This window comes from Phyllopteryx taeniolatus, chromosome 9 (assembly GCF_024500385.1).
Source record: "Phyllopteryx taeniolatus isolate TA_2022b chromosome 9, UOR_Ptae_1.2, whole genome shotgun sequence".
NCBI classification, from domain to species: Eukaryota; Metazoa; Chordata; class Actinopteri; order Syngnathiformes; family Syngnathidae; genus Phyllopteryx; species Phyllopteryx taeniolatus.
Genome location: NC_084510.1, coordinates 22,211,753 through 22,229,702, shown reverse-complemented (window position 1 = coordinate 22,229,702; position 17,950 = coordinate 22,211,753). Strand labels below are relative to the sequence as shown.

General features: G+C 40.2%; 1 protein-coding gene across 3 annotated transcripts; it reads left to right on the top strand.

The window, feature by feature from the left end:
• Positions 1-12,410: 12,410 nt before the first annotated feature.
• Positions 12,411-15,941, top strand: LOC133483579 (protein FAM3C-like). Of its 3 annotated transcripts, XM_061784987.1 has the most exons (9): positions 12,411-12,864; positions 12,948-13,037; positions 13,373-13,414; positions 14,164-14,287; positions 14,375-14,433; positions 15,129-15,179; positions 15,262-15,346; positions 15,443-15,569; positions 15,661-15,941. In XM_061784987.1, the coding sequence occupies exons 1-9, from the start codon at positions 12,849-12,851 to the stop codon at positions 15,745-15,747; spliced, it is 681 nt and encodes a 226-aa protein (XP_061640971.1). In that variant the 5' UTR covers positions 12,411-12,848; the 3' UTR covers positions 15,748-15,941. The 3 variants fall into 3 exon arrangements, with proteins under 3 accessions (XP_061640971.1, XP_061640974.1, XP_061640972.1); XM_061784988.1 differs by lacking the exon at positions 12,948-13,037 and having other exon boundaries at positions 12,415-12,864; XM_061784990.1 differs by lacking the exons at positions 12,948-13,037; positions 13,373-13,414 and having other exon boundaries at positions 12,412-12,864.
• Positions 15,942-17,950: the final 2,009 nt, after the last annotated feature.

Genomic DNA, 17,950 nt, shown 5'->3' with positions numbered 1-17,950 from the left:
TCAAGAGTGGAATGAGGCGGGAGTCACAGCTTCAAAAACCACCACATTCAGACGCATCCGAGATGGGCTACAACTGAACCAGAAGCACCAAAACTGGTTTGCTGCCCATGCCATCACAGTGCTTGACTGGCCAGCCAACTCGCCGGATCTAAACCCCATTGAGAATCAAAAGGGTATTATCAAAAGGAAAATGAGGGGGACCAGACCCAACAACAAAGAAGAACTGACAGCAAGCATCAAGGAAATCTGGGCTTCCATGACTCCCAGGCAATGCCACAGGCTGATTGCCTCAATGCCACGGCGCATTGAGGCAGTGATTAAAGCAGAGGGATTCCCAACCAAGTATTGAAGATTACCATATCGTTTTCAAAGTACCATATTTTCATTGATTTAATGTGACCCTAATTTCCTGCGATTGGCTGGCGACCAGTCCAGGGTGTAACCTGCCTCTCGCCCGAAGATAGCTGGGATAGGCTCCAGCACAGCCGCGACCCTAATGGGGATAAGCGGTACGGAAGATGGATAGATGCACCCTAATTTCTTTTTCTTTTTTCTTTTTTTTCCCTACAAAAACTGAAGCAAATGGTAATTTCTTCACAGTATTTACATTTTTTTGAATTCCTGATTTTATGAGCTGGAAACCCAAATTATGTAAAAATAAACAAATAAATACTTGAAATGGTTTAAATTGTGGGCCCTGAACCTATAATCTATTAACTTTTTGAATGCAACTATGGAAATTAATAAACTTTTCCATGATATTAAATTGTTTTTGTTAAGGGTCTGTATGTGCCCTGGGATTGACTGGCCACCTATCCAGGGTGTACGCCACCTCTCACCCAAAGTCAGCTGGGATAGATCACAGCTCACCCACAACCCTCATGAGCGCAAGAGCTATAGAAGATTGATGGATGGAAATGAATGTTGAGAGACAAATACATTTGAATGAAATACAATTTGTAACGTGACAAGATATCCCTGGTCTAGTTGGATTTTTTAAAATCCCACCCACAATAATAATAATTCCACCCAATCCCGCTCACTCCCACTCCCACAGAGTGATCTCAATCCCGAGTGAACAATGTTTAGGCCCGATGCTCAGGGCAAATGTTCAAATATTTATTTGATAAAAGTTAAAATCAAATATAATTGCATGATGTTTTTCACTTCTGTCATGGCTTCCACTCCCAACAACTCCCATCCCTTCGATTTCTGGTGACTTTGTCATCACAATTCCTGCTCCCGATGACCTTCGCTCCCGCCCAATTACGTGATTAATACTGAAGTTCACTCCCATCCTGCCGGAATCCCGCGGGACCCACAGTAGCCGGTGGGATTCCCTGAAAAATGTCAGCCTCTGGTCTGCAAGGCACAAGGTAGACCCTTTTTCTAACACGATTTTGGTGAATTTGATCGGGGCACAGGTAGACAGATACTGAGCTCTGCGGATGGGTACCCTTCACATTTGTACTCAACGGTACCAATCTTCGGTACTTTTGTGTATTTATGTGGTCATAAATATTTTGTTCAATAATACAATCTCAAAATTGTTCAATTTAACTTTTTTTTCAATAGATAAACTTTGACAAATATAGCAAAACAACGTCCCAAGTTTAAAACAAATGCGCAAAAGAGGATGGATTGGCTAAAAAGAATGAATACAGTCAACCCAAAAACTGTGAGGCAGACTTGCTAACCACTAGATTCCAGTGCCCAAAAAATATCTTTGGATATTTGCAATATAATACAACTTGCAACTTGCTGCAATATATCTTTTGTATTTCATCCTATTAAAACTTAGTTTATGTTGAGGTCACTCAGAAGGCAGTAAGTTGTGTTCCTGTTTTCTGGGTTAAGATGAGTTTGTGTCTCATTTATAATTATAGATAGATGTGAAATTCAATCTGTGGGGGGCTTCGTGTGGATCTAAAGGGGTTGTATTCTGCGGGGTGTTTACTAGCTCGAACTGTGTCTCATCACAAGCAGTTTGTTTGAGCGGTAAGCGACATAATGAGAGCAGCCGGGGCCAAGCAAAATAGTCATTTGTTTGTGTACAAGACGTCTGTCTGATGAGATGAACTTCAAGCTCCCTCCGTTTCCATCTTAACTGGAGTCAAAACAGGCAAATTGGGCGTGGCTAAGCAAGCCGACAGGTGAGCGCAAACCAGAAGTGACCACCTTTCGCCAAATACACATGGCGCAAAAGCACCACTTAAAATAATGAAATGTTTACTTTTTCTAGCCGAAACGATGTTCCAGTTTGGAAAAGATGTAGCACACTGGACTTGAGCGCACTCGCCATTTTTGCTGTTCGACAGCGTCGTCAAAAACAGGTACGTGAACGCATTGCATTCACGCTTCGACTAGCCCTGTCATCTTTTGGGGCGGGGGTTTGTGTGTGTGTTTATTGGTCGTGATTGTTGTTTATGCTATATTCACCCATCCTATTACAAGTATATTATAATATTATTGTATTTGATATACTATTAAAAGTCATTTTATCTTTTTGAGCTTGTATCTGGTTTGCAAGATTATTTGGGTTGTCTCAAAAGTGTTCTCTGTCAATTGACTGACTGTTGTCGTACGAGAGCGGCTCCAACTACCGGAGACAAATTCCTTGTGTGTTTTTTTGGACATACTTGACAAATAAAGATGATTCAGATTCTGATCTGATTCGGATTCTGCTTCTGAGATTTTCAAGCTCTTCTAGTTCTTTTACTCCTGGCAATAGAGACGGACAGATTTGTCAATAATATTCCATATGCAAATAAGCTCCGCTCTGATTCGATCGCTATTATTATAATTAAAATATGGAAAACAGCTTTTCTCTGATTGGTCCGCTATATGTGATTAATTGGCAAAACTGTCACACTGTCGGCGATTTCAAATCCAGCCGTTTTGCAAGCCGTATGCGTCTATTGCCTTTTGCATTCAATCAAAAAAGATGTCAAACTTAAACCATGTCACAGATTCAATTTGCCCGTTATGCATAAAACAGTAGGAGAAAAAAAGATTTTGATGGCATGGGACCGTTCAATAAAGATTGGTGTAAACAATTCTCACACTTGGACTGCGCTCTAGCACACATCATTGAACCCTGGTAACATTTTGACTCCAAAGTGCTTTGAACCACATTCATCATAAAGATTAACCTAAACTTTATGAAAGGAGCGAGGTGTTAGAAAAGCAAATAAGATTAAAGCAATTCAAATGCTCCTTTTAATGCTTCGATTCATGAGAGGGTTATCCTATGTCCCATCGCATCTGATGTGTAAGTAGTGTGCAAATTACCCACAGAAGACAATGTGAAGAAATGGATTGTCTAAACGAATTAGTTTGTTTATTTGAGGCTGGTGGAAAAGTAACATTGCAGTGAATAATAATGTCAATTGAAGCACCTCCACGAATGTGGAGTACGAGGGTCCTCGGGTTGCGGTTAATGACCCCATCGTATGATGTTTGAAGGTTGCAAACGGAGAGCAATTAACTAGTTTGCTCGGCAGCGTAACAATACGTCATAATGTGGCACGCTTCGTTACTGCCGTATGCTTTATTTTTATATGTATCCCTGTATAGAAGGTTTTCATACAAATATTTGCTGTTATTATGACCTTACTATTGTGTGAGTGTATTGTCTATGGCTTGCCACATGAATAGTATTTTATGCGTTTATGGCCTAGTGTTTTTCATACAAATATTGACCGATTATGTCTTTACGACCGGATTAGCATAATTACTTAATTGTCTATGGTTCAGTTTGAGATATGGCAAACTCAGTTACTGATGTACTTCCAATTAATTGTTTTGTATGTATGTGTCATTACTGTAATTATGACTTAAATACAGTTTTTTTTAACATTGTTTAGTAATGTGGTCTTTAGGTTACATCTTTGACTGCCCTAGGAAGGGAACTCTGTTGAAAACCCCCCTGTTTACCATCCATCCATCCATTTAGAATCAATATCACTAACCCTGTGTTGGTTCATGGGCATCAGCTGACACTGGGCGAAAGCGGAACAGGCTGGAAAGCAATTCACACTTTTTTTTATTCACATTTACCGCATCTCTGTCAGGCTTTGATATGACATTGGCTACTGTAGCTCACTTGAGGCTTGTCAGATGTCTTCCTTGGAGAGCTAAACAGGTGCAAAAATGGCTTCAAGGATACCCTGGAAACCTCCTTTAGGAATTCTGGGATTCGGGCTGAAAGGCTGTGAAAGCCTGTTTGAGGTGCAAACTGCCTGGAGAGGAACATGTAGCTCTCTGTTGGCCTTTTTACGTTTCACACGTGTGTGTGAGTCACTAACACCGCTGTCATAATTTCTTTTTATCTGAGCCACAACCTATGAAGTTCGAAGTTGACCTTATGGGCTCTTAACCTACCCCATGTTTGAAACGTATTGGATTCATTTGTCCTTAGGTTGGAATGAGGCTTCACCCCGTAATCATCATTTTGGTGGTCTTTATCTCACTGGCAGCATTGGCAGCTGCTGTCTTTGTTATCCGGACATACTGCTCCCCAGCCAAGTAAGCGTGTTGAACTTGTTGTGCACATTCGGTATTATCTCTCTTAAACCTTCACCCTAGTGTGTTATGTCTAGTCGTTTCATTGGGACCAAATATCGATACATGGTGCTCAAACATCTGAACAAGGAGTGTCCAGAGATGACAGAGGAAAGTCCAGTGATGACAGAGGAGGACGGCAACACGGGGACGTCAACGATAGAACACGATTCAGACGAGGTGTGTTCATTTTGGGGCCAGAGGAGGTTAAAAATGTGTGAAACAAAATTGATCAAGGAATTGATTGACGTTGGCTCAAGTGGAAATTTTGGAGGGCAGCAGAATTTGTCAAGTAAAAATAGAAGTAGTAATCAAAGTAACAATTTCAGACTTGGCCCCGCTCACCTACCTATTTAAGATTCTATGCACGTCATGGACTCAGCCAGCAACAAGGTCTCCAATGTCCGGATTGCTACCATTTTTTTTTTTCCCCCCCTCTTCTTAGACCAACCTTTACATCCAGGCACGTGCCTAGTCGTGCTCCGGCACCTGCCCTTTTGCCCTGGATGAGAAAAGTGCCTTTTTGCCTGAAGCCCATTTTTTCTTTATTCATCAATGTTTAAAACATTTCAAAAAATGCACCATCTCTGTCATCAATTCCCCCTAAAAAGTATTTTGATATCTGAGGGGCATTTGAGTCCTTGAGAGAATTGTGCCACTGACTGATTTGCGGTGCACTTGCGCAAATTAACCACATTACTACACAAAAGATTGTTACACCGCTGAAAACATTATGAGGCTACTGGACCAAGGTTTCCCAAACGCACCCAAAAAAAAAATGACTCGCAACTACTGTTATACATTTTTATATTTTAAAATATAATAATTACATTATTTAGAAATATATTTTTCTATCTACACTGTGTGACCTGTTATCTTGTGTATTGAAGACAATGGTAAAAACAATGCTATTCGATTTCTTTTGTAAGCGTATGTAAATGAGGGATGGAGGGGGGTGCCATATAAAATCTCGCCCTTGGGTTCCTCATCGGGTAGGGCCGACTATGTCCATATCCGACACGGTAAATATTCCTCACTCGACATTATTGGCCACACTCATTTTCCGGATTCCCTCAGGGACCGACGGGTGCAGGGCATGGGGATGCGGCAGGCTGACAATCGTGCTGTTCCCTGGCCCAGCTGTTGCACTCTTCTACCCTGCCCGTCCTCGAGTTTTAATGCACTACACACTCCTATCGCCCACTGTTTTTAATGCACCACATACAGTACATGTCTGCTTTAGGGTCCTGTGTGGTTCGAATCAGTGCAGGTCAGTGTCCGGTAGTTGTAACGCCTTAGCCCCGTCAGCCTTTCCAGATTTTAACAAACTACACGCCATTGAGGCCCACATATAGAATGGTTGCCAGTTGGGGGCCTGGTGATCATATTAATAGGTGACATGACGCAGGCGTGTCACACCCATGGGGGATATGAGTGTTTCTGCATGGTAGTGCCTCTGCATGATAGCGTTTCAGGCAGCGGGCCGGGAGCGGTGCCGCTGTGACAACAGACCGCATGTCCAATAGATGGTGCCAGAGTGTTTTCACAATACAGAGATTTTGGTTGAGTTGTACAGTAAATTGCATGCAGAAAACCTGTTCGGTAGCTTAGCAACCAGTGCCAAACATGGACAAGCTTGCGCTAGGTCACTTTGGTCGTGGCGCCATCCTGCATCCTGATAAAAGCCATGAAAACTAAGTCCAGTGCAGAGCGTTATGCGCCGTCAACCAACCCATCCATTGGGTGCGAATGGTTTGTTTGTTTGTATGTGCCCTGCGATTGGCTGGCAACCAATTCAGGATGTACCCCGCCTCCTGCCGGATGATAGCTGGGCTAGGCTCCAGCACGCCCGTGACCCTAGTGAGGAGAAGCGGCTCCGAAAATGGATGGATGGATGGAAGTATCCCAGTGTGCCGAGCTTTGAGACAGAAGATAAATGACATACTGTGATGTGGTAAAGAAGGCTCAGCAATGGCTGAAAATCACCACTACGTTGACAATAAAAGATTGGTTGAAATTGATAGAAATGTGATTTTGTCATTTTTAACAAGGGTAATGTTAGCTTAATAATAGAATATAGCATAGCTACACATGTTTAGCTTGTATCACGCCTCCTCTACCTTCCTTACTATAAGTAAAGCTAAGGCTTTATGATGTAACTGCTTGACATCCAGGCTACTGCCTGTTTGGTAGCTTAGCAACCAATGCAAAATATGGACATAGTAGTGCAAGGCGCAGTCGCCCTTGTGCCGGTGAACACCACACAAATGAAGTGCGGTATAAAAACGGCTTCAATATTTAGCTATGACTTTCCAATTACATGTGGGAGTTTAAATTGAAAAACAACATTTCTAAAGTCACCCCGTTGAGCACCACTCCCTAAGACACTGATTGGTCTGGTCATTTTCCGGACAACCACTACGATCGTATCAGTTTGAAGCTTAACGAGACGGACTGGTGAGATTAAATGTCTGTATTCTCACGAGTCCATTTGACATAATGCAAGATAATGCAGCCCCCGTTCCCACATCAAATGTAATGGGCTTTTACTTTTCTTTTTCTTGACAGGATCTGCTGGAATAAATCTATGGCCACACTGCAGCCCAATGAGTCCTGGAAGAACCATACAATGACACCCATAGCACTCTTAAAACGCACGGACAGGTTAACCAAATCCCCTTGAAGTCTTTTCAAGGCAGTTTGACATTCTCCTCCTCTCCAAAAATCTTGACAAAATAACCCAGGGTATTTTATTTTATTTGTTTTGTACTGTTTGTGTGTTTTTTTGGTAGACCATAACAACACTGACAATCCATGTTACAAATTGTTCCCAACGCAGCTGCCTTGAAACGTGCAAAAAAAAAAATAAAAAAAGAGGCTCCTATATCTGATGCGGTATCCCCTCACTGGTAGATTCTGAACTTAGTGGCACTTTAATACGCACAAAATAAAAATAAACCTCAAGCACTACTAATAAACCTAAATATGTTTAAAAAAGAAAGAAAAACTATTTCACTCCCAACACAGTAAAGGTCACAATTAGTGCGTGTGCATTTTCATTTCTAGCGGTGGCCTGAAAACAGTCCCATTGCCATTGTGAATATATAACATTATCCTATTATGAAATAAGTGCCGTCACGTGGCAATTTGACATTTCGCGTGTCTCAAATACTGTAATTGACTGCTAAAAATTGTCCGCCTCTGTACGTGAGCAGGCCTGCTTCCCTTTTCAAGCCTTATTTTCCTTTTTGCGTGCTAACATTAGCCGACTTGAAGGAAACTTGATGCTCTTTGGCTGCGCCGCGTCGCACAAGACAAGGAAAAACTATCAGTGTGACTGCAGAAGGATGCCGGTCAGACGCTAGAATATGCTCATTCTTCAGCGTGTTGCAAAAGTAAAATCATATTTTAACTTTGAATATTCTGTGTGTCTAGTTACCGATGATGCTTGCACTTGGGACTATCCATCCATTCCATTTCAATAGCGCTTGTCCTCATTGACGAACAGCAGATTTTCTCACAATAATACTTAATTATAAATTAAATATGAAATATGTGGCATATGCCCAACATTTTATCCAATGACTGATGTTTCCATGAACACGTACTTAGAGCAAACTTGACAACTACAAATACCATTTCCATACCATTATCCATCCATTCATCTTCTATACACTATCCCAGTTGACTTACTGTCACTAGACAGGAGGGCTTTAGCTGAGATTCAAACTCAGACTCAACCGTAACTGAGAGTCAGACGTGCTAACCACCATGCTGCTAATTTGAACTAAAATCTTTCATTGTGTTGTTTTAGTGTGCCCTTTTAGAGCCCACATATATTTATTGACAAAAGAACCAATACACTGTAGTCATTCAACTATACCATAGAGCTACATTTTGCACATTATTAAATGTTGGGAGGCCACTGCTTTTCAGCCACCCTAATACTCAATTTTAATGCGAGGATGGCAGTGCAAAGACTCCCTATGCTGGTCGTGTGCAGTATTACATCAACCGACCTTGTTCATGAATAACACTGAACCTCTCCACTCACAGTTAAAGGCACACACTACATGTACAATTCTGTATTATGCCACCTTGTGCTTTGTTTTCCTGGCGTTTTTCACAGCAACCATTAGTGTTTGTATGTGTGTATGCGCTTTACAAATATGTATATGGCCAATAAAAATGCAGTGTAAAGGGAGATCACACTAAATAATTTTTTTATGTTTTTGCACGTTTTTGGTTTCAGATTGTCTTCTAATGGAGACTGTAAAATACTGACATATTCATGGTCAATATAACAGTGCTTAAAGGGGAAAACATGTCATTCTGGTCCTGTGCCACTATTAAATGTCATTCTTTCTTCTGTAGCACGTGTAAACATTTGGGTTGTGAGCAAGCTGGTGAGCATATCCCAGAGGACTTCGGGTGAACTGGTCGCCAGCCAACCACATGGTACATACAGACAAACAACCATTTATACTCAAATATTGTTTTAATAAGCTGCTACTTGTGTAGATATGGTATATTTTATGATTAAGAAATAAACATTATAATCAGTCAGGTTAAATGACATAGACATGAATTTTAACAACAATACCTACAGAACCTGTCCCCTCATTGCCTCAAAATGGTTTGCTCCAAATCATAGGCGTTTCTAGTCCATTTTTGGGCATGCTGAAGCATCCCTAAAATGAATCCCAGCACCCATAAACCTCTGATCCTAGATTTGCCCCTGTTAGTCGTTCTTAGTTATTACAGGGGCAAATTCCTCTCTTCCCTCCACCGTGCAGGAAAAGGGAATGTTGCTAAAATGAGAACCACAGTCCGCCTTGGTGCTATACGTAAAAAAAAAAAAAAAAGGTTTTGAGAATGGTCGGAAAAGTCACTAAAAACAGCGACGCTGATCTCTTAGCAATGTAAAACATGGCCGCCATCTATGGAACTTCTATTTTAAAAAAAACAACATTGAATGAGAGCACTTCAAATGGCTCTAAAATCCTCCATAATAAATACACTAAGGAAAAAACAATTGATCCAAAGCACCTGACCTATTATACTGTCCACACTGCTCGGGACGACGGGACAGTAATTTTGCCAGGTCAATTTAGAATTTTTGAAAAACAAGCTTACTGGTGGATATTTTTACCTGAAACTTGTCAGCCAATCAGAGAAAGGGTTCCCCGAGTAGCAGATGAAATGAAAGGGTCGATGGAATAGGTTGAGAAATAATCAAGTTATACAGTTTTCCTCTTTTCCTCTAATTTGGAGGCTTCTTTTTATCAAATTTTCTCTATGCAATATCACACAAAAATGTTCCCCAAAAAGGACCATTGCCCCCCCCCCCCCCCGACACAAAAAAAAACTACATTTCTCCGAAACTCATCGTCAAGATTTTCAAAATTCATTGTGTCTTGTTGAAGTTGCCATTCCAACCATACTTAGCATTTTGACTGACTGTCATTTTTGGGAAATCTTTGCACGTTGGCAACACCAAAGACAAGTCGTTGCTCTCGTTCACTTGCACTGCCCACACGCACATGAAAATAAAAGCGGCACATACTTGGTTTTATTTTGACTTCATTTGGGCTGCGAGGGTGAGTCAAGAGATTATACTTCTGCATGCTGCCCCACTTTTAACTCAACAACAACAACTTGGATTTTATAGAGCCGTTGTAGGGACCCAATGCCCTTTGACGGTATTTAATGAGGTAATTAAAATAAATTTATATCAGTGAGGGGTGGCGCGGTTTCCTGATGGCTATTAAGTCTGCATCACTGTTCTGAAGTTGTGGTTTGAATCTCGGCTCCGGCCTTCTTGTGTGGCGATTACATGGCAAAAACATGCTTGTTAGGTTCATGGCAGATGGAGTGCGAATAGTTTTGTTTTTTTTGTTTTTTATGTGCCCTGTGATTGGCTGGCAACCAGTCAAGGGTGTACCCTGCTCCTCAGCCAAACTAAACTGGGATAGGCTCCGGCTTGCCTACATCCCTAATGAGAACAAACACCACAGAAAATGGGTGGATGGATAATGTTATGTAGGATGATATTTGTCGTCAAGTTGTATGCATCAGGCATATGTCACATATTGTTTATTATTATTGTCAGTAAGTCTGCTGGTGCAGGCAAATGATGTTTGGTGAGCACATTGAGATGTTGAGTATTTTTTTTCATACCTTAAATCATGACAAAATGATATTTTAACGTTTTAGGTACAACCTTGCTGTCCACGGTATTTCTTATCCTGGCTTCTTAAGCCATTACAGATGAATGTCTCCTTCAGAGATAATCCCATTGGGTTTTTTGAACAGTAACTGATTCACACCAACAAAAGGTCAATATTGAAGGCTTTTTTTTAAAAAAGAATTTCAATCCTTTAAAATTGTGAGGGATTATTGTTATATGTCCAGGGGAAAAAATACTTTGTAGCTCAACATTACAATTTTCTGTGGAGGCAAGAACACTATCAATTTCATACAAGGACGTATAAGGGCCACAATGAAAAGGAAACGACCTTTGTAACATTGCGAAGGAACAAAGTTTTCTTTTAAACCGACATACGAGGTGTGATAATTAAACCTTTTTCACTCTGCTACTTTCAGGCTTTTGTGTAGCACACACAGCTGTCTGGATGCTCTTGGGAAAAAAAAAAGACTTTGATCATGAAATTTTGCCACTAGAACTACAAGATTTTCTCCCTCCGGTGGGATGTGCCCGGAACGCCTCACCAAGGTGCCGTCCGGGAGCCATCCGAATCAGATGCCCCAGCCACAATTTGTAATGACTATTCATAAATAAATCATTTTTGTTGTTATATTTCAACTTGTAAAATAAAAATGTTCCTAAAACCTTTTTCTCATATTTCAACTATTTTCTCTCCCAAAATAATGACTTAAAAACAATCGTGACAATTAAAATGTTTTTTGCGTCTTATTTCAATCCTCATAGTGACTTCCAGCCATCCATTTCCTATACCACTTGTCCTTATTAATGTTGCGGGTGAGCTGGAGTCTATCCCAGCTGACTTTGGGCCCAAAGCGGGTACACCCTGAACTGATCGCCAGTCAAAGTGCCTCTGATTAACCCCAAATAGAAATTCAGATTTTCTAGTCGGCTTTTCCTGACATTTTTTCTAGTCACGTTACAGTACAAGCCATGGTCTGCAGAGTGCTTCCAGAGCATCAGCATTATCTCATTGTGCAAAAATATTTGTAAGGAGAAGGGAACAAAATAATTTCCGTGGCATTAACTTGTTCACTGCAAGCCCTCCCAGTTTGATACTCGTAGCATACTATACAGTAGCTACCTGTCAATGGCAGCGAATGAGTTTATATACCAAGGGACACAGTGGAGACAGTCATCAAAGTTACCCCAGTTACAGTGTTAGAGGGTGTTCAGTTTATTTTTTTACTTCCCCTCTCTGAAAGATGTGTTTTTTTCTCAACTGAGTTGTGAATGTTTTAGGTGAAAAAGGTTTTGACCTCTAATAGGACAAGTAGAAAGTCGCACCAAATATCTTGATCTATGGACATTTGATAGGGGTGTGTAGACTTTTGATATCCATTGTACAAGTTATTCTACATTAAATAACTTCACACAATTGAAACTACCCTCCAAAGAAATGTACAAAGGTAAGATACAATTAAATTACCAAAGTGTATTGCATTTAATTCTAAAATCTTTGGCTAATCATGCTGCTTCCTACCACTGCATATCGATATCTCTGATTAATGCAGTGACAGCACTGTGTTATAACTGAACAATGTGTACTCAACAAATAATGTATTACAGCTCCAGATTAAGTCATTGTTCTCTATTCAAGCTTTTATTAGATATAAAATATCAACTTATTTAATAGACTACAAAAATATGATTTTGTGGGGCAAATGGCTTGCACAAATACAATTTCTGCGTGACATAACCCAAAGACAGAAACATGCACGGTAAGTAAAGAAGCATTTCCCCATCCTTTATTTTATGACAGAGGAAGGCTCCGGCTATTGTTTGCTTTAAGCTGTATAACCTGTGAATGGATGCTGTCCCATATTTGACATAGCGAGTAGGAGAAACTTGATCGTCTAGTTCACTGTAGGTGTGTGCACGTACAATGTCACATCCTGCTCGCACCGGCAACACAAGGACAAGCGCTGTTGCATATCCAAAGGTCCTTCGCATGCATATGCGTGGCGAGGCAGACTGAACAGATGACATGACACCAACCAGCTGTGCTGTTGACAGCAAATAATACATCAGGAGCAGTACAGACTCATTTGTTGGAGACATGATGAGGCATCGAGGTGAGATTTTGCTTGCTGGTGATGTACATTTCATGGCCCACATGCTGCATTACTTCTGTTCTCTTGCTCTTTGTGGTTGACAGTTGCTCCCCACGCTGCTGTAATTGTTGTTCTTGTGGTAACATGGGCCATCTTGAACGACTCCGTACAGCAGAGAGCAAGAGACTTTTTCAGTGAGCTGCCTTTGGAGATTTTTCAGTCACATAAAAGTCAATATCACCATAAGGTGCCTTTGAGACTTGCCCATTATACCAGAAGAAAAATGGACATTTTACCTTGAACTTCATATTCATTGTATTAGGTAGATGTTAGAAATGCATATTGGTCAAGCTCCCACACATTTTGTTAGAAATTCACTTCACTGCAAGCAAAAATAAAAGGATCCAAACAGCAAAATATGTGACCTCGCTGACAGGGTGGACATTTTTGGCGATATTGACCTATTACAAAGTATATTGTCACACCGTAATGTATTGATGGTGTTTCAAATTTGTTTGTTTTTTTGCAGGGACGAAAATTGCTGTGCAATTCAAACCAAAATTCCAACCAAGTGAGCATTATGTAGCTTAGATATTTTTGACACTTTTTCCTCAGCTGTCCTTGTAAAAGCACATTTTCCGAACAAAGTTGCACCTTTTTTGTTGTTCAAGAAAATCTGTAATGAAGGAAATTCATGTCATTTAACTTTAGTCTCATATAACTGATTTTATTTCTTGTAAAGTAGCAACTTTATCCTAGTAGCATTACACCTTTTTGGGAAAAAGACTAAAGATTGCAAAATGACAACTTTTAATAAAATGGCTAGATTCTAGCTTCTAATATTCAGACGCTATTCTCATAAATTTGACTTTTTCTTCATAGTTCAACTACTGTCGTAAAAACTAAATTACGACTTTCTTCTCGTATCTTTTTCAGGGACATTTTTGGTTTTTTGTTTTATCAATAGATCAATAGATTGCAACTATTTTAATAATTGTCTCTTGTCTTTCTCCCGAAAAGTTATGACTTGTAAAAACGGCAATATTCAAACCCTCTTCTGCCACATTTGAACTTCATTTTCAGAATTATGACTATTTTCTCGTATTTCATCTATTTGAATAAAATTGTGATTTCTTTCACACATTATGACTACAGTATTCAGTCATTTTATACAGTAAAAATATTTTCTCACAAAATAAGTATTGTTATATCTCATCTGTATTCTCATAATTATGGCCTTTTCCCTCATAAAATTTTAACTATTCTCATAAAATTGTGCTTTTTTTTTTTTTTGTTGCAATTAATACAATAACCTTGCAGTAACGCCTTTGCCTTCACCGGAGTGCAACCTCTCCAAAAGGTGCCCACCCGATCACTTTGCAATCCACGTGCGCAGTGGAGCAGCTAATGTTGTCGGGCCCAAGATCTGTTTTGATGGGAAAATGTAAGTCACCTGTACGCAAGAACCCTTTCAGGAAATGTATGGCTCCCCTGTGAAGTTTAATGCTTTTTATGTACTATATGTCTGCAGCATCATGAGCCATGTACTGAACAATGTGGGACCTGGGCTCAACATTGTTGTTGTAAACAGTGAGTGGGAAAAAATTTTTTTACCTTTTTTTTTTTTTTTTTTTTTTACTATTACTTTTAACTCATAATACAATTAACTCAATACACTTAATAGGTCATATGTAATGTACATCATATGTTCATTTTCACAATTTGCTCTTTATTTTGTGGGTTCGACCTCGCGGGCACGAGCAAATCAGTTTCTTCTTCTGCCATGTCAAAGACTGTCAGTGCGCTTCTAGCAAGGTGCATTTAAAGGGAGTGAGAAAAGCCACTTTGATTGGACAGGATTGAAGTTGGCTATGATCACGCCTACAGCAACGCAAACGTCCCGCTTTTAAATGCGCTAGTGTGTCCTGGTCCACGAAATTACCAACACCCGCCTCTGCACACAGTTAGACCATGTGAAAATAGAGTCCTGAGTGTTTTTCTTTTTTTTTCTTTTTTTTTAGTGCTCCACTGAATTCAACTTCCAATATATTTTCCTCAGTAATTTCTACTTTGTTAACTTACTCCTGTAGACATGTTTTCTCTATCAGCAAAATGGCTTTTGATGCATAGAAGTAACGGGCGACAAATGTGGGATGAAAAATGAGAAACTTAATGTGTTTTTTTTTAATTGGACCAACTGTTATCTGCTCTCAAGGAAGATGATGTGATGATGAAAACAAGCCGCAGAAGATGATAAAGGTGCATGTTTGTTTGTTTCATCTTAGGTGAGAACGGAGCTGTGGACAGATGTGGCTATCTGAATATGAACGATGGAGGTAGCGAAGTGTTATAAATCATTTTTACAAAGATTTACTTACATTTTTTAAAAATGTACTATGACTTCCTCGGCTGCCAAAGTCCCAGAGGACATCTTGGCGTACCTAAAAGAGATTAAACCTGGAGAGATTGTCATTGTGGCCTCCTTCGACGACGTGACAACAAAGTAGGTCCAATTCCCAGATGTACATCTGCTAAAATGATTTCCTGCTCCGCAAAAATTACCTTTCATTTTTTTTCCCCTTTCACTTCTCGGCGGCAGGATGACAAACGAAATGAGGGAGATTTTTGTCGGGATGGGCAGCGCTTTGATCAAGTCCGTAAGTTACCGCGACAACTGGGTGTTTGCAGGAAGAGGCGGGACAGGAAACAGAAGCTCCTTCGAGAAGGTCAGTGACCTTGCCCTCGTTTGTTCTATTTCTGCACGTGGAAAGAGACAGCTTTGACAACTGAACGTCTTCTCGGGTGTTCATTTGTCAGCGAGTTGCTAATGACGACACAAGCAACGTTTATGAGGGATGGCCTGTGACGGTGGAGGTGGGCGGCTGTTTCCCAAGAAGCTCTTAAAGGACATTTCTCATAAACAAGAAGATAGGAATAAATATATAAATACAGGAGTTATGTGTTTTGCACTTCCCACCACTTCCTATTTACTGTCTTAAAGGATATTTGCATTTTGTTCACAATTTAAAACCGTTCCCATGTGTCTTAGGAACATGTCGGTGTGAATATCACAATAAAGTGCCTTTGGTCTCTCCTCATCAGAATCACTCAGTCATCATGAAAATGGAGCAAAATAATGAAACTCTTGAAGTTTTATTTTAAGTGGACAAACATTTGTGCATATACCAGTACAATGATAATGTGTTTCCTTTATTATTTACCATTTATTTATTGGATGTACGTAACTTTGGCATGTCCCACACACTGGCCTGCTAAGTACTGTGCAGTGTGTCTAATACGTTGTTGCATGTTACTAAATAATTTCTTACATGGTTTAACTGTCCACAGCAAGTTATTTGATAAACAAGTCCGTTTGATCATATATATACTGAAACAAGTCTTGGCTGACAATCTTAAATAATTAACGGGTTCGATACAGTATTTACGACCAAAAGTCTTCTCCCGGGGCGTGATGCCGTGAATTGTGAAGTGGAACGCAATATAACCAATCAAGAAGCACCTTGACTCAACAAAAGGAAATGATCATCAATAAAAACAAACTTGTCTTACCCAGTTTTGTATATTTATTGTTTTTTTTTTGTTTTTTTTTCTTTAGATCAGGTGTGATCATCAAGATCGGTGGTGGGACAGAATCTTTACGTGTGTTGTTCTGTGTTGATATTGGACCACACAATACAACGAACGCTGTTAAATGCCAGATTTTTTATTTTCTTTTGTGAGGTTAAGATTTGAAAAGTCCTTATGTGTATTAGGTCTATGTCATGCTACCAAAGTTGCAACCGTGGCAAACGTCGGCTTGTTCACAGTGCACATTACGTATAATGCACGTCTCGTGTATATTTGTGAGGCGCGTGGCTTTGGTGAAAGACGCGAGGAAGGGGATTAGTGAAATGAGACTACATTCAAATCTTGCTAGCAGTCTTACACTGCAAACTCCCGCTTTAAGTCTAGACTTCTTCCAGTTTGAACATGAAAAAGTAGTGTTTTATTGTCTGTTGTTCAAGATAAACGTTATTAAAGCAATGTGCCAAAATTCTGAACGTTTCGCTCCAAGACACATTTTCGGTAATAAGTGGCTCACAAACAAGACCTGAATATTTGTATACTAAGCAACTAATGTTGCATAATACTGTATGTTTTACAATATCTTGTCAATACATGTCTGTGGGCCATATACAGTACGACCCGTGAGAGCATTTGATACTATCTTAAAATAAATGAGAAACAATAGTTTTGAGGAAGATGGCACATTTACTGTACAACTGAGTGAGCAAGGGACACGGATACGTTGTTAGCAAACTTTTATGCCATGCTTGGACGACACGCTTTGGCAACACCCTCAATATTTCTCAATTTAATGTCGTCCATCTCTCCAGAATACGTGGTTCAAACACGGTAGCAATTGGAATCTCCAGGACAAGTGTGTCTTTGGAGGACCCCTGGAAATAGCCGAAATGACTGTTAAAATGGCTATTTCAAAGCGAAATGGCAAATTTCATCTTGCTAAGTGAAGTCAATTTTTGGGGGTCACGCCTGTGATCCCAATTTAAGGCATTTTTTTTCATAAGGATGAAGATACATGAAAAAGTGTTTTTTTTTTCTTTTTCTGGCTATTAATAATTGAGTCAAAACAAACATGACGTGACAAAACATGCCACTAACCCTAACAACCCAGAGGTGACTCCTACTTTTGAGTTATACTTATTTAGCATCACCAATACTTCAACTGACAAAAAAAAAAAACAGGCTTCTGGAGCCTTCCCACAAGTCCAAGATTGTCAAGTATCTGCAGTCTTATGATGAGATTGCAGCTCACAGCTTCTCTCCATGAGCCGTCACCTTCCCAACCACTCGTGTTGGAGAGGTTTGTGTGTCCCAATGATCCTAGGAGCTAAATTGTCTGGGACTGGAACATTATGCCCCTGGCAGAGTCACCCAGGGCAAACAGGTTCCATGTAAGGGACCAGAAATAGCACGGCTCTAAAATCCCCTGTGATATACAATCACTTGGTCACCTGGAGCGAGGCCTGCAGGTGGGGCTTGAAGGCTAGCTCCTGGTGGTCGGACCTGCACCCATAAAGCCCAG

What these genes read in the sequence shown, in the direction of transcription:
- LOC133483579 (XM_061784987.1), top strand. An exon ending in ATCTGTTTTGATGGGAAAAT is followed by an intron (nt 14,288 to 14,374) that starts GTAAGTCACCTG and finishes ATATGTCTGCAG; the next exon opens with CATCATGAGCCATGTACTGA. An exon ending in CAACATTGTTGTTGTAAACA is followed by an intron (nt 14,434 to 15,128) that starts GTGAGTGGGAAA and finishes GTTTCATCTTAG; the next exon opens with GTGAGAACGGAGCTGTGGAC.